At 39.3% G+C, this 27,884-nt stretch overlaps 2 protein-coding genes and 1 long non-coding RNA gene across 5 annotated transcripts in view; 1 reads left to right on the top strand and 2 right to left on the bottom strand.

The window, feature by feature from the left end:
- ZNF518A (zinc finger protein 518A) overlaps positions 1–7,121 on the bottom strand; it is a 42,143-nt gene extending 35,022 nt beyond the window's left edge. The window contains exon 1 of the mRNA XM_080596503.1: positions 6,989–7,121. The gene's annotated coding sequence lies outside the window, so the exon portion shown is untranslated. The remainder of the gene's footprint in view (positions 1–6,988) is intronic.
- Positions 7,122–9,639: 2,518 nt separating this feature from the next.
- On the top strand, positions 9,640–19,070 carry CCNJ (cyclin J). 2 transcript variants are annotated; one of them, XM_080596520.1, is made up of 5 exons: positions 9,640–10,167; positions 11,821–12,031; positions 14,427–14,726; positions 14,851–14,977; positions 15,939–19,070. In XM_080596520.1, the coding sequence occupies exons 1-5, from the start codon at positions 10,099–10,101 to the stop codon at positions 16,348–16,350; spliced, it is 1,119 nt and encodes a 372-aa protein (XP_080452646.1). In that variant the 5' UTR covers positions 9,640–10,098; the 3' UTR covers positions 16,351–19,070. The 2 variants fall into 2 exon arrangements, with proteins under 2 accessions (XP_080452646.1, XP_080452645.1); XM_080596519.1 differs by having other exon boundaries at positions 9,647–10,167; positions 14,818–14,977.
- LOC308196847 overlaps positions 18,382–27,884 on the bottom strand; it is a 24,503-nt gene continuing 15,000 nt past the window's right edge. Inside the window, exons 3-5 of one of the 2 annotated variants that reach the window (XR_013952435.1) lie at positions 26,128–26,220; positions 22,294–25,013; positions 18,382–21,721 (exon numbers count right to left, since the gene is read on the bottom strand). This is a non-coding gene — a long non-coding RNA (uncharacterized lncRNA). Of the gene's footprint in view, positions 25,014–26,127; positions 26,221–27,884 lie in introns of both variants that reach the window. The other variant, XR_013952434.1, reaches the window with a different exon arrangement.

Below are 27,884 nucleotides of genomic sequence, written 5' to 3'. Positions count from 1 at the left end.
GCGCAGTAAGCAGTTTAGGTGTTCACAAGAAAATCCTGATTCAGAATTATGCTATTTAATCCTCTATTTCAGGAAGAAGCTAAAAACAGAAGGGCAGGATAAACACTGTGTTCTTTTGCCCTACTGTTCAGCTCATTTAGTTGCTCCTCATGATCCAGTGAAATAAAACGATTATTCCATGACACTGTAAAAGTAATCTCAATACACTTGTAAATATTTATGTTGCAATAATCCCAACTTGAAAATAGTTGAAAACAGATGTCCGCACTGCATATAACTTTCCCTACATTTATGTATCCATTTTCTCTACACCGTGACCTGTGGAGTATTTCAAATCCATGGAGATTTCTTTGATCATATATTGCTGGCTTGCTCCCTCATTTTCTCTAAATTATGTCTTCAGTGAAATATACATCACTATTATTAAATTTTACACCATGACTGAAGTAGCCTCAAGGGAAACACACAATCTCAGTCAAAGGGGATGGGGACAGTGAAATAATGTTTCTCCTGTTGGGAGGAGGATGTTGTAGCTACGCTGGAGAGCTCTGACAATTCTTTGTGTTCTGCAACCTCAGAATATTTCACTGCTTGCCCTCATCTAAGCGCAGGCCATTAATCAGCCAAAACCATATATTTTGGCTTTGGGAAGTACTCACAAACCACGAGAGAAAGGCTATGAAATAATATTGAGCACGACCTAAGCTGAACTCAAAAACAAAAGCCAGTAGATACTTTTATTACTTCTCCTGTGTTTTTTCTTTGAATTTAGACAAACTATTACAGCTCCACGAAGTCAAGTAAGAAGGAGGCTATTCTATCTTCTGAAAATAATTTCTGCTTTCTGTCTTTTCCTATGAGAGTAAAATAATCAAAGCCTACAATTTCTTTTTGTTGCCAGTAACTACATAAATAGTTGCTCCAGCCTATGTACACTTTAAGACAAAGCCTGCCACCTCACCTTGCACTACTCATTTGCTTTCAGTGGAAGCATTGGGATGAATTAGGTTTACAGAATTATTTGGTTCCAGTAATTGCATTACATAACTGTCACTCAGTTACTACACGACAGCTAACTTCTTCACAGAACAAGGAAGTGAAACTCAGAAACACAGATGAAAAATGTTCTTATCCATCTGTAAAAATAAGGCTTCCACCATCACTAATACCAGATCTCTGTGCAGTTCTACTACTGGTCAGACAGTAGTAGAAACTTGATCTATATCAGGACTCGATGATCCTTGTGGGTTCCTTCCAACTCAGAATATTCTATGATTCTATGATAATATCACATTTTGAATTCATTGAAATAGTAAAAGTATAAACTATATGGCTTACATTGCCTTTCTAATTTTCTGCGAGCTTTACGTTGACTGTTAGAGGACAGGTGATTCCTGTTCTTGTATAAAGTAACTGCAGTACTAATAGACAATTCTAACCAATACAAGCATAACCCAATTAAAGGTTTTAAACAAAGCTGAAGTATCAGAGAAATGTTATGCAGGATCAAAGCTTTGGGTCATGCAGCAACACATTTTTAAACCACTTGTAGGAGTCCTAGTGTTGAACTTAATATTTCATTAAACCACAATGCAAATTGGTTCCAGCATCTGTGTCTCTGTGTCTGCAGCATTATACCTCTGACTTTCATAATAAAATCTATTTAAATCTAAGTAAAATATGGAGAGTTGTTGGGTTTTGTTTGTTTGTTTGTTTTTTTCCACTTCTAGATCATCACCATGGAAATTCTTATCTGAAATCTTTAATAAACACGGTCAGGCAGTAAAATCTAACTGTTGGAAAAGTCTGTCTAAACTGACATGTTTTTTTCCATACATAGCCCCTATGATATAACACAACGTGTTGATCTAGCAATGAACAATGATACTGTTTGAAAAGCCAACTTTTCCGTGGCAACCCCAACCAAGTGTATCAGTGTCTGAGCACTGCTCTGAACATTAGTCTCTGAGGACTTACCTGGTGATTATCTACAAAAGTCCATTCAGGAATCAAAAATAACACCACTTGGCTTTAATAGCTAAGTAACACAGTAAACTGCAAACTGCAGATCAGGGACAGTAAACTCAAAATAATTCTACAAGCATTTTCAAGCAAAGAGTAAGTTCCAAAATGTAACAAACTTTTGCAAAACTAGCACCCAGCAATATTGATCAAATTACTTCTTACAAGCAATAACTACTCTCATCACAGTCACGTACTAAGCAAAGCAATGACTCAAACAGAAAGGTTGACTTTTACCATCTGTTTTGAAATTGTTGGACCACCACTGAAAAACAAACACAAGCTGGTATTTCTTAAGACTGAGGCCATTAGTGAGAGGAGAAACATGAGGTGCTAGTTTGTTTTCTTGCCAAAGATAATCTTGAACAAATTAAAAATATTATGTTAGCATGAGAGTGTTTCAAAGATACTGTTTATTTACCATATTGATATCTGTAACTTCAGACTGAGGCTCATATAATTTTTTCATATGCAATGTTTCTCACTCAAAACCCTAAGTGAACATGACTCCATTTTGCCAACAGCACAAAAGAGATGGTTCTTACACGTTGTCCTCAAAGTAATTATGAATGGGACAGGAATACGAACATAAGAGTTCATAAGAAATTGTGTATGTGACCACAACAATTCAAAGTGCAAATCCACTAAGCAGAGCTCACAGTTGCACACTGACTCTTCTGACAGCACATTTCCTCCAAGTCTGAGGTTTTTTAAGGTGCAGAATGAGCCACAACTCATAAGTTCCTCTGATCTCTTAAACAGGGTGAAGGAGACTGCTCTTCTCTTCCTAGAGCAGAACTTGTCTTAATACTGTCTACTTCCATATTATGTTAAAGAAATAGTCAGTGCTGATTATTTTAGACAAAAAAAAAAAAGTAAAATAAAATTAGTAATGATCCCTTCCTCCCAGGAAGTGCTAACCACCTGTTAAGGGCACAGGCTTCATATGTGTACATCAAACAGTACCAAATGGAGACCCTAACACAAAATGGGGTCACAGTTTCAGATAGGAGTACTACTGATAATATACTGTGAAACCAAACTGCTTGGGCACATTTTCAACTGGATTGTTCACTTAACGTGCTTTTTAAACAAGTCATCACAGTGTTTTTAACAATATTCAGAGAGAGGTATGTCTCTGCATTTTTAATAATGCAGTGGGTGTAATGAGTCACAATGCAGTGAGTAAAAATACAGAGCACTGATTCACGTCTCAAAAAAACATGTCTCAACTAGACACGTTGGGACTAGGTAATTATGCATTGAATAGCATAAGAATATATTAAGTAGTGGTGAAGGGTCTAGTTGTCCATAAAGTTTGAGAAAGGTGCATCAACACGCCAGCAAGATATATAGTTATTCAGTTCATTCAATACATGACCATCTGCCTGGCAGTAAAATGTCCAAAATATAAAAATCTCAAATTCTCTCAGCATAGCAAGACCCGAAGATTCCTTTCAGAGGCTCTGATGCATCAAATTCAGAATTTGCCACAGTCATCACTGTTGCAGAACCAGGTCCCAGATCTCATTGTGATCCATGCTCATATTAGGATACACTATCCCTACACATTACAAGCCCAAACTAAAAGCTCTTCACTACCAAGAAAACAGAACAAGGTGCAGCACTTCTTCTAAGTAACGGATCAAAGAGCACAGTACTTGAAACACACACATGCCCTGTTGGATTTGGCAGGATTTACCCTAGCACCAAGCCTGCTGCACTGCATCGTTCTTTTTTTTTTTTTTTAGCTTCATGAATACAGAGTAAACCATGCTGTGATCCTGGCAAGTATCCTGGAAGAAAGTGCTAAACCACCCAGCGCTACAGGGAAGCTGAAGACTCCCACAGCAGCAAGGTGAACATGAGTCAACTGTATGCTCCAGCACTGAAGAAGGCTAGCAGCAACCTGGCCTGAGTTAACAGGATCATAGCAAGTAAATCAAAAGAAGCAATTATTACTCTCCACTTAGCACTCATCGGACCACATCTAGAATACTGCATTCAGCTTTAGGACTCCCTCCTCCCCCCCGGTACAACAAAGTCATGGACTATGGGGAGAAAATTCATTGTATGGCCACCAAGATGGCTGAGAACTGGAACACTCCCTTTTGAAGAGAGGCTGAGTGAACTGGGCTTGTTCAGCCTAGGGTAGAGAGAGCTCCAGAAGGATGTAATAGCAGCTTTCCCTCATGTAAGAGGGAACAGAGTGCTCTAAGTACTGCTGCCTTACCCCATGCATATAAATCAGAACAGACTCGGAACAAACTCAGTAAGCCCTTAGAACAAACAGAGGATGTTAATAGTTATTTTCAGTAGTAGTAGCTAGATTCTCATCTGCAAGAAACTGGACCTGTAAAGTTTTCTACTTGTGCCTGGGTACAAAAAACTAGCTAGTCAAGTACTAGTACCAACTACTTCAACACAAAGCACTGCAAGGACCAAGCCCCCCTGTGGATGTAAGCCTACATCTTCATGTAGTTCTCCTATACGGCAACCACCAGCAGTCAAAAGCATTAACTTTGTGGTACCCTGCCTGGGCTGCCTTCTGCATATTATTAAAAAATAATAATAATAAATATTTAAAAAAACAAATGACAAGTTTTTTTTTTTCTTGGATCTTCAGTTTGAAAGGAACAGGCCTTTTTGCTCCACTTATATTCTGTGGATATAACCAAAATGAAAACATGTTTGACAGGAACAACAACATATCACTAACTGTTGTACTCCTCCATCTCTGAGCTAACTGCACGACAAGTAACCTTTCCTAAATTTCAGTCAAATCAGCTGAAACCTTCCAAGCAGGAAGTATATACATATGCTTTAGATGCAGAGTTCATTGGATCTTTTTAGCTACTGACAAAGTTATTTCTTAAGCTGGGAGTGTGTCTTACAGAAATAAAGAACCCCCTAAGTACAAATTATATCTGTCAGCACAATTCCACTTATATGAATGTTTCCTTCATCCAACACATTACCAAAAACATACACATTCATCCTAATGCCAAATAAAACATTCATGGACACGCATTTTTAAAATTGCTTCCCAGAGGATGGGAAAACACTTAAAGCCAAATTGCTTATCAAAAGGCTTTACAAAAAGCATGTATCATTCAGGCCAGAGAATTCTCTCTTAATGGCTTTCTCTCTTAATAGCTGTATTAATAACTAGAGACAACAGTTCCAAAGGATATTTACCAGCTAAGTTCAAAAACAATAATCACATTTTAGTAGCTACTCTGGGACTCCAAATCCCCAGACAACTTTGAAAATCTTACCCATAGAATACCTTTAACATTCAGTACAGACATTTACAAACACAACCCTGGAGTGTTTTCAGTAGGAGGCAGCCCTCACACTAATGCCTCTGAAGTGTTAAAACCCTTAACTGACACGCTACATTTCATCTACCACCATGCTGCAAAAGAACTCGGTGAGCAGTTACAGTCCTGTCTTTAAAGTGATTCATTCCCTTTAATTAAATGGCCTTGAAATGTTACTGCTATGAATGTCATCAAATACAGCCTTTGTTTGAAAATAAGATCAACAAGTACGGTAACAAAAACAGAGCTAACTTTCCCAGCCCTAAGGAAAACAGGAACTAAGTTTGGATGATATTTCTTTTTTAAGAAAGTTCTTTTTTAAGAATTTCCACGAAATTGAGATTTTCTTAATTATAATTCCAAAAATACAGTCCTTCAGAAATGCCATCTAAGAAGTTACCATTTTTTATTCAGATGGAACCACGGAGGAACATCAAACTAAAAGTAAGAACCGATACAATTAACATAGTGTTTGAGTCTTTGCTTAAATATCTCTTTCAGTGCTTTGTCATCCCAGAATTGAGTTTCTAACCTGGACTCTACTTACACAGTTGAAGTGACTCATTTGTTTAATTCTTTCAGTCAAGACAAATCCAAACTTCAAATATGTATCTAATGACAACAGGTACGAAGGTAAAAACAATGCGTCAGTCTTTAGAAACTGTGATACTCTGTGGTTAATCTACCATTAACACTGAAAACAATACACCAGAAATGGATCCTTTTATATTAGGAGAAGGAAAAAGTTTCTAATGTACAGAGATCAGAGTCTTTGCTGTACTTGGCAATTACCTGCAAGTTCTTAATTTATATTTTAAAAGCCACATTTCTTTTTTTTCCAGAGGCCAAGAAGAACCACCAAAAATTCAGGGGGGGGGGGGGGGAGAAAGCAGCTTAAACACAAATACATGCATCAGTTCTTGAGATACAGATCTAACCTCACAGTAACTACAAAGAGAAGTCAGCTCACCCATCATGCCTGAAATTGTGTTAAGACTATAATCTGTGAATTACAGATCCATAAATTCTGCAATTTAGTTGCATTCTCCTTAGAAGATTCCACAAAAAAAAATAATGTTATAAGCATTTTAGTCCAGATTTCACAGGTTCCATTATACCCTGTTTTGGACGTAGTTCAGGGTCATAATTTTTCTTGAGGAATTCCAAGAATAACGGTCTTTCTTGTTACCTGGCACCTTTTCAAAGCACAGACAGGAGCTTTCACAGTCAATCGTATTTCCCTCTTGAGACACAAGAATTTGTTTAGGTGATTCATGGCCATTCACCGAAAGAGGATATGCATTTAAAATGGTTTCATAACAATTATTTCTGCTTTCTGCTCTCTCAGGTTCCATATGCTACACCTAAGCAGAAAACTTCACACTTCCAGTTTCTTGCTAATGAAAACCTAACTACCTGATGAAAACCTAATGAAAGTAAACATTAATATCCTCTCTTTATTCTAAGGAATTAATAAGGGTTTTTTTTGCTTCTGTCTTTACACACAGGGGACTAAGGTGGGAACACTTAGAGCACTGTACACAGCCTTGACCACCAAAAGCAGATAAAATCTGAAATTGTATTAATCTATCCACGTTTCATTTGCACTATTCCCATTCCCACTTAAAAGTGAATCCACTTACCCAATAAAGTTTGGAGGCTCCAAGAACACTCTCAGTTCTTCCAGTCAAGAGTCACGGTGCGGAGATGTATGCTTCCTGCAGATAACAACGTAGCTGTACAGAAGTACTCTGGCTCTTTCAATAGGATGATTTTCTAGGAAAAGAACAGAGGCCACCTCTGATGAAAAACATCTTTGAGCTAACTGCACTGCATCTAGCTTAGATCATGCACTTAAGATAGATATGAACCATGTAACAAGTGTCTAGAAAAGAACAGCAATTGCAAGTTTAGAAAGCATGACCTGTGAGGAGGGGTAAAATGGTTTGTGATCGCTGGGCCTAAAGTAACAGCAGAAAGGAGACATGACAACACAGCCTTCAATTATCAGTTCTCAATGTCTGTGGTTTATAGATAGTAACATGCTTGACGTGTATACCAAACATTAACAAACTGTCCAACGTAAGGACACTGAAGCACTAGCATACACTCTTCAAGGAAATTGTGATTTTGTTTTACTGTCTGTTTCTAAGATAAGAAAAATGCATGCCAGGAGCAATCCTGGCCTTGGGCAGGATGGTGAGGCTCTTCCCAAACCTATGTTTTGATCACATGGAAATCAGACAAGTAACAGTTTATACGATCAACAACTCAATTAAAATAGGTTATAATAGGTGCCCAGCAATTTGGAAAAAAAAAAAAGAAAATTAAAAAAAAAAAGGAAAGGAAATGAAGAAAGCATTACAAGGAAAGCATTCCACAGCTCAGCTCTGTAGTGTAGCAAGTAACTACAAGTCACTGTTTTTTCCAAGTATGACACATAAATAAAATAGCTCTTAGAGTACACAGCTTTATCAGGATGACATTTCCTACACAGGCAAGACAAGTACGTAGATCTGAAAAATAAGCCAGCATGTATCTCTTTTTTTTTTTCCTCACTTAATACAGAAACAGACTAATTGACTTGGTGTTTAGAAAGCTCTAAGGGGAGGCAGTGGTGCTAATGACAGTAATTTCTCCCAATATGCAAGAGTGGAAACATCATTTATCTGTTTGGACCCATTGTAGCAAGGTTTTAGCACGTTGGTGTTTATTACTTTTCTCTTCTTCAAGCACGCAATGCATTTTAGAAGGCCATAAAGGTGTTTTTAGTGACTGTCCCCATTAGGAAATCTGTTGCTGAGATACAGCTTACCCTCAAAACATAAATATTTTGCATTACTTTTCTTTAAGTATAAATAATTTTAAAACAACATATCTGCTCTGCAAATATCAAAATCAGCTTGAGCATGCAATTGCCTATCAAACAATGCATAGAGATGAGACTAAAAGCCATTAGAAAACCAAAGTGATGCTTTTTCAATAGCCCATAGATTTCAGATAGCTGAAGTATTTTCGCAATCACATATGCACACACATAAGTTATAAACATCTCCTCTCAAACGTTTTTGTTCTTCAGAAAGCTATGTTCCACTACATAACAAAATCTGCTGCACTGGAAACAGTCTGAGAAATATATCCTGAAAACAAGGGCTTCCACATATTAGCACAATTGCTCGGATTAAAAAGGTCAGTGAAATCCCCAGGCTTATCCATTCCAGTTAGACATGCGTATGTGCAGAAAAAGGCCTTTACTGCCCTGACTACAAAGTCATTAAACTGGTTATGTCAAAAAGTTGGTTTCCCTTTTCTTAATTAGTCATGTCTGAGCATGGGTAGAAATGAAAAATTAAACCTACTCCCTCACCATAAAATGCATCCAAAGCATTTCTTCTCCATCCCTTTGCAATACTTACTGTACTAGGTTTTATATTCTCATTAGCGATTTGACTGGACGTTTGGGAATTTAAAGGTGTGAACCACTAGAAAGCACTAAGTACTTTGGAAGTACCATTTTGGAAGACCTGTAAAGCAGGGGATTACCAAGCAGGGCAAAATAGCTAGAAAAAGACCTTCTGAAACAGGTGCTTGTGGTGCTCTTTTCAGTAATAACCTCCAGGAAGGCAGAAGCTCAGGTGCAGTCTATTTGAAGGGAGGATGCCTACAACTGCGAGCGTTCTGCCAGAGTTTAACCAGCAGCGTGCAAGAATTCACCAGCAAAAATCAGCCTCGTACTTAAGCCTCGTGGCTTTTTGCAACCCACGAAGGTATTTCATCTACCAGCTGGCTGAAGGAAAGATGTGTGAAGGAGCTCAGCGAGGCAGAGCCGCTGGCAGGAGCGGCCCAGGCACCGAAAAGCCCACAGGTGGAGCAGGGCGATGAGAAAGGGAATGAAATAAAGAGCCAGGCTGGGGCTTGTCAGCTGCATTCAGGACGTGCTTGTTATCTTTATTCACTCAGTTCAGGTGTAAGTACACGCTAACTTTTTTGGCTGTGCAAAGCGCCCCGCGAGCGAGACTCAGAGTCCCTCCGAGCCCTTTCAGCAGCGAGGAGACCCCAGGGGGGAGACCCCAAAAGGCAGACCCCAAGGAAAGCCCCCGAGGGCCCGGCCAGGCCCCGTCCCCAGCCCTTTATCGGGGCCGGCTACGGCAGCTCCGCGGGCCCAAACCCTTCCCGCGCGTAGCCGCGGAGCTCGGCACTCTCCCCTCTCCCCCGTGAGCTCCCCTCGCTGATTGGCGGCGGGCGGGCGGGCCGCGATGTAAGGCAGCCGGCGATTGGCGGCGTGGGCGGCGGCGTGCGGGCGCTGCCGGGCTTTGTACACACGCGCCGGGCCGCTCGGCCCTTTAACAATGGGCGAGGCGGGCGGCGCCGCGTGATGGCGGGGGAGCGCTGGGCACGCCGCGCCGCGCTCACGTGCCCCGGGCCAGGCCCCGCCGCCGCGTAGGGTGAGGGGGGGGCGGCGGGAGGCGGGGGGGCGGCGGCAGCGCCGCCGGCCTTTGTTGGGGCGCGATCGCCCGGCGCCGTGCCCGGCTTAACGAGCCGCACTTGTGCCCCGCATGCCGGCCAGCTGGGCCGGGGGGCCGCGGGGCCCCGCGGCGGGAGCGGCAGCGGCGGCCGATTGCGTTTAATTAGGGGCCAGCGCGGAAGGGGCGAGGGTGGCGCCGCCCGCCCCGCTCCCGTCGCGGTCCCGTCCCCAGCGAGCGCCGCTTCCTCCCCTCCCCTCCGCCCAGGCCTCGGCCGCCGCCGCCCCCCGATGGAGCTGGAGGCGCAGTGGTGGACAGGACAGCTGGCGGCCGACATCCACCAGGCGCTGCGCTACAAGGTACCGGGGGGCTCCGGGGGTGGGGGCTGCCCGGGCAGGGGCTCGCCGGGGTTTTGTTGGGGTCCGGCCGTGCCCCCGAGGGGGGCAGAAGGGCACCTCCCGGCCCGCTGCCGCCGTCCTGACAGCTCGGAGCGGCCCGGCCGGCCTCACCCTGCGGTTTGAAAGGGGTCAGGGTGCGTTTGGCTCCTCTGCTCGGGTGCCCGGGCAGAGCCGAGTTGAGAAAAAGTGCTGCGATACGGGCGGAATGACAGCGAAACGCAGGGAGCACAGCAGAGCAGTACGGGGTCTGGGGTTTTTTGAAGTTGCTTCAGCTCTAACTTGAAGTTGGTCGCTGGGGGCGGCTGGGTACCAAACACCGACTGTCTCGACTTGAAAGTTAGTTTGGAGTGACTGAGCCTGCTCCCAACGCGCCCGCTGCCTTACAGCGCTCGGTGAGCGGATTGTCCTCCTTGAAGGTGTGACTGCCACAGCAACTTTTTTTTTTTTTTAGGGGGGTGAGGGAGGAACACGAGAAAAACAGGATGATCTGTGTGCTTCCAAGGGTACAATTACTAAAACTAAGTCAGTCTTTTGAGACGCAAATTCCACAGTTTAGTAGGTTCCGGGTGGCTGTTTTGTCAGTTCTTTCCCCCACTTCACTAGCATGCTCCAGACCCTTGCATTGATGTTAAAACTTTGAAAATTTGGGGTGACTGAATTCTAACTGGATGTCACCAGCCTGTTCCGATGGAAATTTAATTGCACTCAAAATCCTACTTAGTCCAAGCTCCACAATGTAACTCGTAGGGTAAGAGGCGTCAGCAGCGCTGCTCTGCTGGATGCAGGAGAGGAGAGTAGCTGCTAGGCAGGAGCCTGGGGAATGCTCTTTGTGCCAGACCAAGTTTTGTATTCAAAACAGATCGTGCCAAAGACTTTTCTCATCTGTGGTGTTGGTAGAGCTTTTGTGTCCTCCCTCTCTCCCAAATCACAGACTGCGTGAGGTTTATATATGCTTAACTAAATGTCTGAGAGCACACAGCAATCAGCGTCAGTGCAACACCAGTGAGATCAGACTGTCAGGGTTAGACGTGCACATATAGCAAGCGATGACACCCCTGCACCCCCCTTTCCTCTTCCTAACGTTTCTACCGTCAGCGAGCTGTTAGTGCCCTTCTGGAGGCACCTGCAGGAGATCCAGCAGCACTGGGACACGCAAACACTTCAGTACAAAGTCTGGTTGCTCAGATTAAACTGTAGCGGGGGGGGCTGAGTTAAGCTATTGGACTTTGCATTGAAGCATCTGAGGAGTACTTGGATACCGTTGCTGCTCCCCTGCTGGGAGGTACACACTCTTTGCAGGAGAGGTGGTATAGGAGGTGGTAAAAATGAAAGTCACTCTAACTGATTGCACGAAAGTCACTCTAATTGATTCCATAATGAAAATATGTTAATTGTTATGCTAATGTTATGCAGAACCAAGTTATTTATCAGTTCTATACTACAACAAACAAGTTTTGCTCTGTAAAAGGAATGCTGAAACTATGGGAACAAAAAGAAGGGGAGGAGAAACACTGAAAATTCCATGATAAGTGTGGGAATATCAGCTGTATTGGCTTGATAGCAATACAAACTCAATGGTGGTTGTAATAAAATTACATGCTACTGTCCATCTAGGAGCTGAAGCTGCCCTCCTACAAAGGCCAATCTCCCCAGTTACATCTGAGAAGATACTTTGCAGATCTGATTGCCATCGTGAGCAATCGGTTCAGACTCTGTCCTGCTGCACGACATCTAGCTGTGTATCTGTTGGACCTCTTTATGGATCGTTATGACATATCTGTACAGCAGCTGCATGTGGTTGCTCTTTCCTGTTTACTTTTAGCAAGTAAGTATGTGGCACCATACTTTAACCAGAGCAACATAGGTTCTTCTGCCAAATGCAAGGAGTAATTTGATGGGATACAGCAGGTAGAAGGGGAAACAAAGTGGTTACAGAAGGTAGACAGATTAGTGTACATAAATTTGGCCCACTTGGTAGAGCGTTTCTTCAGACTCTTGGTTTGATATCTGTTGGCACCTGATAAAACAGGGAAGAAAAAATGAACTGCAAGTAAAAAAACAATGTTTGTGCTTGGAAACACAAATTTATTCTGCAATGAATTTTAGCAGGAGATTAGAGGAATAGAAAGGCTGCCTTTCTAATGACATGTCAAAATAGGCAGAACCAGTGCTGAAAGCAAGATACCTATGATAAAGAAAGAAACTAAATAAACCATAGGTAGACTGTACTGATCCCTGCTGATTGTCCTGGATGTGTCTGGCATACTTCAGATTTCATAAATTGAAGTGTTCTTTATGCAAGCTAAGGCTAATGTAAATCCTGTATCACATACAAAATGTAACACAGGTGAATACATTGGTGATTGCATAGTACTCTGAAGATGGAATTAATTACAAACACTCGTTATGAACTGTGCTGCTTACATAGACCTCAGCTAGATTCCTGTGGTGTGTATCCATCTTTCTGGAGTCCTTTCAGAAGTCCCCAGAGAGATATGGATGTAGTTTGCAGAATACCTGCTGGTAATTGTTGTTAAACCAAGTGCCCGAGCTTTGTTCTAGTAGCAGAATTAACTGTTGGTTCAGTTTCTGCTAATCCATTTCTCTGAATATATTTTCATTTTCTCAAACAAGGTGAGATCATCGTGGTGTAGCTCTAGGCCTTCTCTGCCAGTCAACACCTCAGCGCTCTGGTTTTCTATTTTTGGTATACAGCTTCCTTTCATTGCATCTTGTCTCCACCAATAACTGTTCTGTTGAATAGTTGTAAAGGAGAAAAGAGTTATTTTGGATTCTTCTGGGAGGTAAATTTTGACTGGATGTCACCAGCCACCTTTCCCAAAGGATGGGGCTCTGGTTATAAAAAATAGACCTCAGAAACCAGTCTGATCCATTTAAGAAAGCGGATTGTCTTTGAAATAATGCCAGATTGTCAAGTGAAATTCATGTTTTGAAGAGTATTATTATTTTTAAAAAATCAGTTCTGCTATCTTTTGTAACAAGCAGCAGGTAGAGCTTATGAGAGCCTGGAGTCCTTGTCCTTCTGAGAAATAGCGTATGAATTAGTTTAGAAAGCACAAACCAAAATGCTCACTTAAACTTTTGTCCTTTATGGCTCAAACAAGCAATTTAGTCAGCCATACAGTGAGTTGGACAAATCATACTGATATATCTAATAAGGTTGTAGAAATAAGAACAGAAATGATTATCTGACCCCTGAAGCTTCTATTTCTGTAATTGCTAGAGTATGGGAAACAAAAACTAACTCATTGGGGTTGGTGTTGGATTAAGTCCTGATGTAAGTAGCTCCCAACGTGGGGGGAGGGAGAAGCAAATGATCAGTACGTTCAGTCCTGCAAAAGTCTCCAAAAACGTGCATTTACAACATATGTAGTACTGAATAGAGGGTGTAAGATGGAAAGAATTTGCAATGAAATTGAAATAGCACAACCATATGGCAAACTGTATGGAAATGTGACACTTGTTTCCCTTATTAATGGGTTTTCTACATATACAATTTTGCTTCAGGCTAAAAACATACAGGCCTGACAAGTTAAAGTCCAGGGAAAGCTGAAGCTACTGGCAGTGTTAGAGTTGAAACAGTGTATAAGGCGCTGTGGGTTTTCAGATGTACATTGCTGAAATCCACTTGTTTGAAATGCTGGAGCAACTTATCAGTTATATGTAAAAGCGTGCCTACCATAACAGGCAATAAAAGCAGCCGCACTGCCTAGAGATGGAGCTGTACTCTAAAAACAAAAAGGGTGTGCAGTGGTAGGAGGATGAGTAAAGTCGCATGCTGTGGTGTTATGTATGCCGAGTCACATCACAGTGGTATTTCACTGATGATGGGGACACGTTATACAACAATTTGGTGACAAAAACTTAAATGTATGCAGTACCAGAAATGTCATAATACAGCTCACTTCTGCTCTTGGCAAACAGCATCTGTGTGCGTGGGCAGAAGAACCAACAGGAAATATGCCACTGCACAATATCCAACACAAAGTTTGATGTTATCTGCTGAAATTTAGCCCTCTTATAGTAGTACATGCTCCTTTTTCTCTCCAGTGAAGTCTTCCATTTAAGCTTTGCACCTGTGGGAAAGTCTCAAACGTGTTTGACATAGTAGAATTGAAATATGACCAATGCAGACATGAGATGCAATCTGTTCACTTGTGCTGAACCTTTTTTTCCCTCCTCTTTCTGTTCATCTGAAGGTAAATTTGAAGAAAAGGAAGACAGTGTTCCCAAACTTGAACAGTTGAACAGCTTGGGTTGTATGACTAACATGAATTTGGTACTAACAAAACAGAATTTGCTTCATATGGAGTTATTGTTGCTAGAAACATTTCAGTGGAATTTGTGCCTCCCAACTGCTGCTCATTTCATCGACTATTATCTTTCTATTGCTGTCCATGAAACTGATCTTCATGATGGCTGGCCAATGGTTTGCTTAGAGAAGACTAAGTTATATATGGCAAAATATGCTGATTACTTTCTGGAAGTATCACTTCAAGGTGAGTTACAAATTTCAGGTAACTATTCCTTTGTTCTCTTAGCCGACAATGTCCAACTTATACAAATCTTTTTCTTTTCCCTTCATTTTAGATCATGCATTTTTAAATTATGCCCCTTCTTTAGTTGCCACTGCATGCGTAGCTTCTTCAAGGATTATCTTGCGTCTCTCCCCAACATGGCCTACTCGACTGCATCATCTCACTGCATACTCCTGGGACTTCCTGGTGCCATGTATTGAACGACTATTAATGTAAGTTAATAGCTGCCTTTTTTAAGCCTATGTACTGATCTATTGGTATACATAATTGCTGTTAACATTGCAAGCAGTTTATTTTTATTTCAGTTTGTCTATATCTAGGTATTAAGTAATAACTGTTTTGTTCTTTCCAAAAAAAAAACAAACCCACCACCATCTGATCTAACCTCTGTTTTGTTCTTTCAACAAACCCCAGTCTTGCAGCTGATATATGTAGTGAAAGGCATAGTACCTAAAGCATGCCCATGCTGTTGTAGAAGTGTTTTCAGTATCACTCTGGAACACTTTGATGTGAGAGCGCAGGGAAACCTTAGTCATCTTGTAGTGCAACATAAAAAGTAGCAGTCCCTTTGGGGGAAAAAAAAAAATGGTGATGGTTGACCTGTGTTCAAGAGATTAGCCCCATATGGTACCAAAACCGTAGCTGACTTTAGGTCTGACTGAAGTGTGCAGCTGGCACCTGCTTGACCTCAGCATAAAAGCAAATGAAAGAGTATGTCTAAATACATCTGAGGCAGGTATAAATCAAAGGGAATTGGGGTGAGTTACACTATTTTAAGCTAAACATGGAATAAGCCAAAATATCATGTCTTTTGAAAACCACATACCCAATTTAAATGAGTTAGAAGCAGCAAGCAAGCTTTAAGTTCAGGTTCTGGTAGTCTGGCACTTTATTGTACTGATATTTTTAGATACTGCTGTATTGCTTGTATTGCACTTAGCAATACAAAAACTCATTTAAAGCTACAAAATTAGGTAAAATCCTGAAAAGAAACAAATTTTAAAACTATGAGTTTTTATTGGTTATGCTAAAATGATTTTCTTTTTTTAAAATTGTTTTTAAAAGCTTTGGATGCTTTCTGCATCATTTGTTAGTGCTCTTAAATTAATCCAAAGGAATTAAAATGACTTTTATATCCATTTTAATGTATTCTGTCTCCTGAATTTGTTTCAGTGCGCATGATAACGATGTGAAGGAAGCAAACAAGCAAAAAGGACAACATGCTCAGTCTGCTCAGCATACTGTATTTCAGTCCCCAGCTCCAACTCCCCAGCAGGCCAGCGTTCAGCAGCACATACCCCAGTATCTCCAAGCTCATCAACCTTCGTTACACTATCACCATCAGACATCAGAACAGCAGAACTGTCAACAGATACTATCAGCTAATCACACGGCATCTTACCCGCTTCAGACTTGCCCTGCTGCCTTACAGTCTAGTGTTCAGGCTCGAGGCCATGGACAGACCGGTGCTGCTATGTCACTAGCTGTTCCGCTAGAAGTGAAGCCATGCATAAGCGTCTCCTACAACAGGAGTTACCAGGTGAATGGACGATATTCCTGTGTTACTCCCTGCTTTGAGAGGTGATAAGTACAAAAATTATTTTGTGCTTGTTTATTTGGGGCAGGAAGTTGCATTGTGGGGAATTGTTTTTTTTGTTTGTTTTGTTTAACCTCAAATAAGTTTGAGGGCAACAAATTGAATTTAAAATGTCTTTCCAGAAAAAAAGCAACTGGATTGGCAATCAGTACCGTAGCTCAAGTAGAGACTGCAAAAAATAAGCACACAGAACATCTGAAAGAATGCATATACCTGGGAGTAATAACTTCTTACTCAGGCACTCAGAATACTCTGTGCTTCGAATGCACATCTTTGAAATATCAGCCAAAAGAAAAATGGCTGTGGACTAACTACAGACTTACGTTTTAATGAAGGAGATATGCAGTATTATTTTGAAGATGTTTGTGTAATACCACCATACAGTATTAACATTTACGTTAAAGTTACTGAAACTTAAGAATCCATAGAATGCCAGACTTCTCCAGATACGTGGGGACCACAGGAAGAAACAAATCTAACTTAGATAACTCCGTACTCTTGCCCCTTTTTCAGCACTTGTATTGGACATTTGCTTTAGACTAAGGCATTTGAGTTAAGTGGTATTTTTGGATAGTTTAAGTTTTGTACCTCACAGGATAGACACTACGTTTTTCCTTTTTTTCTTCCCTATCCTTTTTATGTTTAAAGTAACTCTTTCATACTAACTCAGGGAATTTTCTACTCATTACTTTGTGCTGCTGGTTTGTACACTTAATTGGGTATAGCCTGAGGGAGAAGGGTAGAAAGGGAAGAGCCTATAGCAAATGAAGGGGCTTTTCTTCAGGGTGTCTGTATCCAGAGTACCAAAGGGATGTGTTAGGGTTCACAGAATGTAGATGTGAACTACTGCCCAGCAGTGTGGTATTGAGTAATTGAAGTAAAGAGAAAGTTTCAGCTGAACTTGTACTGTACCAGAACTACTACAGTGGCTGTGATTCTTCCATGTAAGTGCACACACATTAATAACCAACAGAAAGCATCCTCCAATTGTATTGACAATATCAATTGTGCAAAAAAAACCACAGGTAAATGCTTATAGAAATCCAGTTCTGTGTCAGGCTTACAACGGAGGAAAATTCTCAGGTAATACAGGGGTAACTTCTTATTCTGCTATTTGGGAGTTCCAGAAGAAAATGCAGAGACTTACTCTTCTAGACGGGTGGATCAAAATGTATTTCAGAATGAACTGCTTTATCACAATTAAGGTGCTAATTACTTAACTTTATGAAATTACACTATCTCCTGTGGAGGGGATAGTCTGAGGGTAGAAAGCTCCACTCATCCAAGTCTTCGATGAAAATGGTGGTAAAGATATTATTGGAGATTTTTTTTAAAAAAACACCTGCCTCTCCTGTGGTTGAATGTGGGAGGAGGTATGGATGACAAGACGCTTACTACTTCAAAATACCTCTATAGTATGTGGGCTTAAGGCTTTTTTTTTATTTTATTTGTTCTTTTACCACCTTCTCATCTGTCTTAGTGGCAGCACTTACAAGTGTGTACCACCTAATGAAACTGAAGTATTGTGAATCTTACTGCTTTCAAAGTAGGGGCAATTAAGATATGTTACCAACGTTAAGATGAATGCTGTATCACAGGAGAGGGGGCCTTACCATAATGTTCAGAATGGAGGAAGGATGGTTGTGCTCTTTCTTCCTGGAGCTGAGTGATGAAGTGCTACAAACCCTATTTATTGTGGAGGAGAAGAAATCCTGTTTCACTTGTTTTGTTTTTGCATAAATCCCAATTTTTGTTGTGGGCTTTTGTAGCATATACGTGCAAGTCAAGAGGGGGATAGGAGGGTGAATAAAAGAGCTGACCCTCTCTGTTTTATTCTAGAGAATCAACTTTGAAATAGGCATTGTGTGGTCAATTCTTACTTCCTCTAAGTGCAAATTTTTTTTTCCTCACCTCTCTGTCTCTTAATGAATATTTCCCCAGGTCTGAGAGTAGTGTTAAGTAGAGATTTTCCACCTCATAAGATGCCATGCTTTTTATTCAGCATTGTTACCCATTTGAGAGAGAAATAGACTTCCTTCTGCAGGTTTCATTTTGTTTCAATGCTATATATCAAAGTCCTCAGTGCTCTAACTACCTCTGATAACTATGAATGTACAGTCTTGTAATAGACCATGACTTGAAATAACAGCAGATGCCTGTAGCAAACTTTTCTGTAAAATCTTTGTCAGCTAACTTGTCATCTTTATTGATAATGCAGCAGTATAGACTTTTCTTTTTTGGAGTATTACTAAAGTTATCCCATAGGCATTTGATATATAAAAGTTTAACTAATACTTAACACTGGAATTATAATGGGCGGGGGGATTATTCAGTTAGTTAATACTGCAAATTTACATTTATTAGGGTATTTTTATTTGACTATTTTTAAGACATTAGATCAACTGTAAAAAGATCCACTACATGCTGTTTGTTTTTAATTTATTACTTAGTCTGATTTTTTTCTGACACTACAGCTTCACCATGACTACAGAAAATGTACACTGAACAGTTTCAATGTATTATTTAAAAGGGCTTTAGTGGTGTACATTAGAAATACACTGTTCTTACTATTAGAACCAAAATGTGTTTTTTATGCCATAAAGAAAAATGGTGCTCCTAAATGCAAAATGTCCAAAACAATGGAATCTTTGTGAGTGCTATGCATTCAATTTATTTTTAAAAAATAAAACTAGTTTTGAGTAAGAAGACTACACTGTGTATTATTTAAAAAACAAGCACACACAAACTGGTCCTAATCTGTCTTCCACCATCCCTGTGTAGGGGCTGGAGATGTAAGAACTTCTCTACTCCCTCATGCCCCTACTTCTGCGACACTATAATAAGCTTCAGGAACACTGACACTACCACAAAAAAAAAAAGGGTTTAGGGGTGGGGAGGGAGGAAATCATGCAGGAAGGCACTGTAGAACTAATTGCACCCACAACAACTGCTCAACAGTGTACACTTCAGCAGCCTTGTATCTAGTGCACAGCTCTAAGAACTATACTGAATTCATTCTGTTCTCATTCAAAAAAAAAAGTGATACATAATCCTTTCAACAGGAGAAATCAATTAGGACACCACTTGACTTGTGGGAAAAGGCTATTAGCGTGAGGTCTCAGGCTATTATGATAGCCATGGCAGCAGAAGGTAATATATTTTTTAATTGATAATTAGTTGACTAAAAATGTACACACTTGAAACAAGACACAGACCTCCAGAAACTAAGTAGGCCCCTCAATCTCATTCCTATAAAATTAGGAAATTAGGTAACATATATATGACATCAGTGCTTCAATCCACAAAGTTTTGTCCTTAACCTTAAAATGGCAAAACTAAATTCCATCTAGATCTCTTTTCCTTGAAATCTCAATTTTTCCCCATGCAATTACAAAACAGTAACTACCACCTGACCTTTATGAAGCTCTAATAACTCCAAGGACTGCCAGCTACATTTTGCTTAGGTTTTTCAGTAAAATTCTCAAGAGATTATAAATAGCAGTTCTGAGGATTTGTTCATACATAAAATGAAGTTTTGTCTTTGCTTCCCGTGATCCAGATTCATTATCTGCATCGAATAGTCCTCATTTCTGCCAGCAGTGCAAAATTTAGTTCAGACGCTGAAATTGTTTTCATTAAAGTTTTGATGACTAGCACATCCCCCAGAAATATTTGTTTTGTAACTGTAACACCACTGTCGTGTATGTATAAGCCAGAAAGTAATGTGGCATCCTTCCTCAATAATTTATTACTTCTACATTCTGAATGCTCATAGGAACATTAGCTTCTTGAGCTGATAAGGCCTTATCTGACCGGACACAAGTGCCCAGTTAGCAGTCTTTTATTTCAATCAGCAGCAGCATTTTTTTAAAACACCAAGTTAAAGGGCAATAACAAAATATTGCTATTTTTAATTTCTATTCCAGTGATATTTTAGGAGGTATAGCACAAGCACATACATTCCGCTAGTTTGCATTTACACATTTTGATCATTCCCTGCAATTACATGTATACAACTTCAATAAACAAGACGTACATTCTGACAAGCCACTTGCCACTAAACATTCAAAAAAAATTTCCTCTGCTTATAAATGAATAATTACAAAGTATCTATATATAAAGTAGCTCCAGGTTTTAAAAATTCTCAGTGCAAGAGTAGATGTGGACTTCTGCCCCCAGCCTCCTACCAAGAGGAAGGAGGCTTAAGCAAGACTTACAGGTACTGAAACTGCAAGCTTGAGGTTCAGTATGAGTACTCATACATAACGGTTGTATTCACCATGCAAGTCGGTTGCATCATTATCATACATGTTAGCTAGGATATGCGTTCTACAGTTGTTTGAAAATGCTGCTTGCTGTTCTTGAAACACCTGAATTTACTCTCCTGAAGCAGCAAGATAACGCTTTCATAGAACAACCTGTTAAAGCTCTCATGAAAGAAAAGATGCATTTTCTATATTCTACAAATCACCTAAATGACCACTCTAAGCACTGACTGTATGTTCTGTAGGAAAATTGTAATCTTGTAATTAATTACCATAACCAGTAATTAATTACAAGAAGATTAACAGCCATTAGAATGCCAATTTATAGTATAATCATAGAAAAGACCAGGTTGGAAGAGACCTCAGATATCACCGGGTCCAGCCATTCACAGTAAAAGCAGGGCCTAGACAAGATTGTCTAACATCTTATCGAGCCAAACCCTAAAAGTCTGAAGTGGTGGAGAGTCAGCGGAAAATGTGCAGTTCTAATCTTCCTACAATAAAGTTTAACAACATATAACACTGGCATATTTCTTGTGGTACTGAAAAGATGCATTGCACGGTGACTATGGAAGTTCCAGTACTCAAGCCCATCAGACCAGTATTTGAAGACTTGTCCTCCTTTCATTTCAACCTCCAGATCCTCAGATGTATTAATGGAACTCCTCTACAGAAGAGGGCAAACTGTGAATCTGCATGTGGTCAGCACAACATAGTGAAAGCTTTTGCTGGATGGTGTTCTACTTTAACCTTTTTTACAAAGGCCATCCATATGCACATTTGGATTTCAACCCCTTACCAATTATGTTACTTAGAAGAGAGCTTTGTAGGCTCCTTTGTTTTTATAACAGCAACTACGGCAATGTTTTGCTAAGTGTAACTGTTGTAACTGTATGTTTAGATGCACAGATCTTGCAGAAGGGTAAACAGTACTCTGGATGGCCTCTTTGCAGACCTCGGGAGATACAGAATTTCTTCAGAAATGCCACAGAGATGGAGTTTCCAGGGAAAGTGCCCATATCTTGGAGAGTGGCTCCATGCTTCTGGTACAGCATTACATCTTGGTGTTCATATCACATCTTAGTGCATCTTCACTGTGCAGCAATAAGGACAATCATCTGTAAAGACTTGGCTGTTCCATACCCTTCTAGCAAAGATTATGAATACCAAGAAGACTATCTTCATCGACAGATGAAGGAGTGGGCGTGTATCCACTCATCCAAAAGATTGTCCAATGACAGATGTGAAAATAGGATAAGATCCTACTGGGCAACAGGTTCTCTACTAGGAGAAAAGTCCTTATTGGACTTCTGTAACTGGCTTCAGGGATGTTCTCTTTAGAGCCATAATCTCAACACTGAGATCATTGTAAATCTGTTTTAGGAATCTCATGTTAAGTCTCCTAAGACTCAGGAGAACTAGCTGGTAAAAAGGTAACAAGCATGCAACACTACTATGAGGACAGACCACAAAGACTAAAGATATGTCAAGAATTTTTTTTCACTTCTTGGATCAACCACATTGCAGGAGCACAGAAGTAGCATAGAGGAACTTTCATTGCCACCTTCTCTGTTTTGTTTGTTTCCATAAGCCATTCCCTGCTTACATATTCCTGTTTATATTTTAGTACATTGATTTGTTTATATTTAACAGGAAGCCATCCTACCTCCCTGTTGATTTCACCTCACTTTCTCACATTCTCCCCCATTGGTGAAGCAGCCAATGTTCTGCAAGGGACAAAATATATTAAACTGCTTGCATTGTATCCCCTTGCAATATAGCCCCAGTAAGAGACTCCAAAAGAAATAGACAGCATTTTCCAGAGCTGGTACAAACACCATTTTTCCCTATAAAGCAATACAAAATAGGTATCAGCAAGGATATACATTTCCAGTGAAAAAACTATTTTTTTAAGCTTTCTCACATATTTGCAGTAAGAATATAAAACATACTGATTTAAAGTTGTGCTTTCTTCTGCAACCTTTTATAAACTATTCTACGTTCAATTCAAAAATGTCTTTCATATGTCAAAAGAATAATTACAGCACAAATTATAGCTTTCTCAAATACACTGGTATGTTGGTAGAAAAACAGGATTAAACACAAACTTCCATAACTATTTAATTTTACCTTACATACGGTTGCATTGACTGCACTGGCAAACTAAAAAAAAAAAAATGGTATGGCTTAAAGAAGAAACTAGTAAGAGCAAACAGCAGAAGGGTGTAAAATAACATGACAGAAGGGATCAAATTGCTATTTATTCATCTCTCCATGATTAAAAAGGAAAAGTGAGGAACATTTAGTGGAACCAAAAGGTAATATATTTAAATATAAAATTAACTACAACAAATTATTAGAGCTTTCAGTGAAGGCAAGAGTTTAGCAGGATTTTCAAGAGATTAAGCATTTACTTAGATAACGAAATCATTCAGGATTTAAGCCAATACTAACAGAGGTAAAAAAGAAATATCTCTTAATGCAAATCAGTCAATATGTGTCTATAAAAGGATTTCTTGTACCTTCCACTTAGCAAATGGGTCTGACTAAGTGCGGAAAACAAAGGACTTTTCTAGATTCGATACAGTTAAGCAGTTACTTTTAATCTTTTTTTTTTTTTGTGACACAGATGTATATTTGATTCTGTTAAGCACTTCATGTGCTGTATGTTTTTGTTAGGTAAATAAGAAAAAAATCTTATTTTGTGTCAGTTGTTTATAACTCATTATTAATATTTGTGTCAGTTGTTTATATCAGTGGTTGATAACACAGGCTTCGTTTCCATTTGAATTTACTGTTTGATTTAGGAGTCCACAACTTTTTTTTTCCTGACTCTCAGGGCAACAGTAAAGAAAAAATATATGTGTTGTCAGGGGGCTCTCTAGAAAGTCACCATAAAAATGGACTACAAAAAGCTAGTAATTCCTAAATTACGCCCATCTTCAGTATAAAAGTTTAAGTGCTGAAAAATTCACCACTAATCTCGGCATAAAGAAAAAGTACAATGAAAATATTTAATGTATTACAAAAATATCTCTAATTTATGAATCTAAGGAATATAAAAGATTCAAAAAGTTGCAAGAATCTAACATTATAAAGACAGACTGAAGAAATTCAATTTAACATCATAAAGAGAGTGTTACCAACAGTGTGTCTGCACAAGAACATAACTAAAATAGGGTCTTAAACAAGCAAATATGGGCATTAAAAAAAAACAATTCCAGGAAGTTGAATCTTGATAAATTTAACCTGGATATACATAGCAGAAACAAACCACAGAGTAAATAATTATTAGGACAACTCCTGTAGGGTTGTGATACATATTCATCATGATATCTCATTCTTAAAATGACTTTATCTGAAAGAGATATATATTTTATATATACATATTTTATGAAGAGACAAGTTCGTATCTGATGGCTTATTAAAAGACAGTCAACCCAGATTTTCAACACCAAAAGTATTTTACACAAGCTCAGGTTTCTCTGGGAAGTTATAATAGCAGCTAAAAAGCTAAACACTTAGAAGAACCCAGAATTTTTCCTAAACCAGAACTATTTAAATGGAATAAAGTCAGTACTTCCCTAGTGGGTGCCACTGCCTATGCTGACTCTTGCTCTGCCTCAGAATTTCATCTTTCATGATAAATTTTGAGAGTTCAGATGAGGGCTCACAATGTTTCATGGGATATATAGTCTGATCCATAAAGAATGTGTGAGAGAAGTCTTCTAGTCTACAAAAATCAGCATACCATATGCAGTTTTTAATATAAATGTTAGCTTTTAACTGCACTGTAAAGTTTTATCCCATAGCTTCCCTTTGAGGACAAAAGAAGGAGAAAACAGCTTTATTTTGTTTAAACTATGATAATATCTAGCCCTAATACCTTTGAGTAAAATTTCAAAAGGTAGAATAAGTTCTTAAAGGATTCGGATCACATCATTTCTAGATATGAAATAGCTAGCGTCAGTTTAAACAGCTTTCAAAATTATACCTTTAGGTGCCTTTAGTTAGTTGATACGAAAATCTCCCTCCCATTAACAGCAGACTTACACTATTGGGGTGCAGAACAAGGACTAAAGCTCTTATTGTAAATCCACAGCCTAGACACAGGTGACTGAAGACCTAATGAAGTAATACCACCTGAGTAGCTTGGAAAATTTGACTCATACATGACTGAACCGGAATTTAAGAGATTTGGATTTTAAGTTACCTTATTTGGGCTTAGAAAACTGAGGGCTGTTCAAACTGGAATTCCACTTGTGTCCTGCTCAAGCCTGTGATGTAGGCTGAGGGTTGAAGGCAGAGAAAAGTTCAGTGAGCATTTTGAACTGAGATCTCCCGTCACACTAAGGTCACATTTCAGCTTCAACCAAACTATCAAGTCTGTGGATTAAAGTGAAAAAAGAAGCACAAAACTAAGAAACAACTGATTATAGAAGACACCAAATGGCCAAAAAAAAAAAAAAGGCAAGCAATGTGAGAATCAAGATCTCTGGGAGGGGACAATGAGTAGTACACCTCTGACTGTACCCAAAATCCAGAAGACATACAGGGAACCAAAGGATAATATCCAGTGAAGTTAGTCTGCTTGCAAACGTGAGCAGACAGGCAATCAGAAGAAGGACCCAGAACTGTCAGGATCCCTCTTCCGCCTCACTGAGTTTCTTCTTCCTGCTGGTGTGGATGGTGAGAGCCAGGAGGACCGCAACTTGGTAGGGCCTCAGAAGAGGAAGGATTAAATGAAGAAGCATAGGAAGAAGTACATCCAGAAACTCTGCAGAAGGTTCCGAAGGAGCCATAAATGGGACCACTATGTGGTGCACTCAGTGAAAACATATACTGGGGTCTCTGTCTCACCACAAAACAGGGCAAGAAACAGGGGGCCCCAGGAACTGTGCCAGGAGTATGTTGTGTCCACCACTCCGTATGTTACCATAAAAAAAAAAAATCCAACTGTTTCTTTTTGGAGCCAGATATAGCAAGTGAAGCTGATCTGTCTCGACTGGTTGCAACAACCAGTTTCACAACAATTCCCTGCGTATAAAGGTGTTCCTTTATTTGCTCAGATGATTTTAATCCCTTATCTGATCCATGATGTGACCATATGACCAGAACTGACAGCATGAGGGAGTGTGAGGCATGGTGAAATTAGCAGCTGAGAAGCCACTTCTTTCAGCAGCAGTTCCATTTTATACAAGTTTAACATAATCACGAAATTACAGCAGGATACCTAAAATTAAGGCACTGTCCGTACCATCCACCTCCATCCCTTTTGCAGCATAAATATGGCTGATAACAGATGCTTTTTAAATCTAGGTCACTACCTGAATTTCAGCACTAGTGTATACAGATTGAAAATTAGCATTCATCAAATAAATACTAAGCATCCATCTGTGAAACTAATGGCTAGTCTACTTTCTCACAGATTTGCTCTTTAAAATCTCAAATTACAAAATTAAAAATCAAGGGCTACATTGTCAGATCAATATATTATTACCTTTCTCATGAAGCTGGCTGAACTCATTCTCTGTGCCACAACAGAATCCACCTCTATCATTGTTGGCTCCTTTTCTAATTGACTTTCATACTGCTGGGGAAAAACAAAACAAAACAAAATACTAAAAATCAGTACATAAGTCACACAGATATTTACTTTTTTTTTTCAGAAAAAACACAGTTATTTCACTAACTCGTAAAAAGTTAGGAACTTCTACATGACTAACAAAATTAATTGAACAAGTAGAGAAATTTGAAAGGAATGGTATGTACTTTATACAAACGAGAAAGTGAAGAAGAGCATTATATCTGGAGAGCCTTAATTTGAGGACATACGGAATAGAAAACGTAAAAGCATCCAAAAGTATATCAACAGAAATTAATTTTACGGTGTTATTTTAATTTAGTTTGATTGCCGAGTTTGTTCCTAGATTGAATTTCCTCTGTAAGAGGAAGGAGGGCATGCAGAATCAAAAGAAAAACAAAGTACTAAAAAATTAGATAAATGGGATATCTGCATGTGGAAGGAAAACAGAACACACAGAGACACTTGAGGATTTTTCTCAAAAGTATTTCAGCTGGAGACAAATACAAGTGAGGCCATAAGTTTAGCGTAATTTAACAAAAGTGAAAACCAGGAGCAGGGGGGAAGCATTGGAGACGCAGATAAATACAACAACATTTATTAGGAAACAATGTTCATTGAAACGCCTTAGAGCTTTCTACAGACAACTTCCCTTCATAGTACTCTTTACTGTATCCTCATGCTAACTTTATCTTTGCAATAGTCCTGCAGAGACCTCGCAGCTTCTTATCTTGAAGCCCATGTCTTCAGTATCTTTCCCTCTCTGTGCTATGCTTAATTTCAAATGAATTCTAACAAACACAAAAAGGACTGACAATCAAAACCAGGATCAGAAATAAAGACACTCAGTACTATTAAAGGAAAACACAAACACTATTTTGTGATCAAGTGAAAAGAAAAAATAAAAATAATCAGAAGAACGTTTCCTGGGGTTGAAGCAATATTTTAAGACATCAGTAGCAATGCTGTCCAAAATATGATATTACAAACTTCTGCTTCACTTAAGGGAAATTCATTTACTTTGCTAGAACTGCATGAGCAATAAGGTACTCTTTTGAATTAGTCAGGGCATCTGCCTGGCTTTCACTATTCTCTTGTGATAATGAACTAAATTCTCTGCTACATAAGCATATGAAGGAATGTGAAAGTTGGATTCAGACACTAAAAAAAAGCTAGAGATTAACTTTAATACAATTTGTCACATACAAGTTAAAACAAAGATTGTATCTGAAATACTAAATGTGTGAAATATTGTACGTGGTATCTTCTAACAAATGCAAGTAGTTGTTGAAAACAGAAGTTTAACTACCTAATACTCCTAAATCACAACAGCTGGAAGTGTTTACAGTTTTTAATCTCTTCTTCAGAAACAAAGTTAAATTCTTCTTGCAAGCATTTTAAGACAAAAATATTTTAGAATGTTTGTTCCTTGAACCCTGCATATTGTAAGAGAAAGGAAGATCAAGGCTGGAGTATTTTACTAATTGTCCCAATTTCAAAATAACTTTTTATTTTTTTTAATTAACTTCTAGAACCTTTATACAAATTCCCTCAAAATTTCTGATAATGTATCTTCCTGACTAGCACCAATAGCATAAGCCTATGCTAAGTTTGTGGCTTATCTGAACATAGTTTACCTATCAGGACAAATTGTAATGGTTTCTAATTGTAAA

Source organism: Anser brachyrhynchus (assembly GCF_964034855.1).
Source record: "Anser brachyrhynchus genome assembly, chromosome: 6".
Taxonomy (NCBI): Eukaryota; Metazoa; Chordata; class Aves; order Anseriformes; family Anatidae; genus Anser; species Anser brachyrhynchus.
Note: the sequence above shows the minus strand (reverse complement) of the source record. Positions and strands in the feature narration are given on the sequence as shown.

Excerpts from the sequence above, each read along its gene's own strand:
- CCNJ (XM_080596519.1), top strand. The coding sequence starts at position 10,099 with ATGGAGCTGGAGGCGCAGTGGTGGACAGGACAGCTGGCGGCCGACATC. Across the intron at positions 12,032-14,426 it reads TTCCTGTTTACTTTTAGCAA|GTAAATTTGAAGAAAAGGAA; the intron begins GTAAGTATGTGG and ends GTTCATCTGAAG. Across the intron at positions 14,978-15,938 it reads TGTATTGAACGACTATTAAT|TGCGCATGATAACGATGTGA; the intron begins GTAAGTTAATAG and ends AATTTGTTTCAG.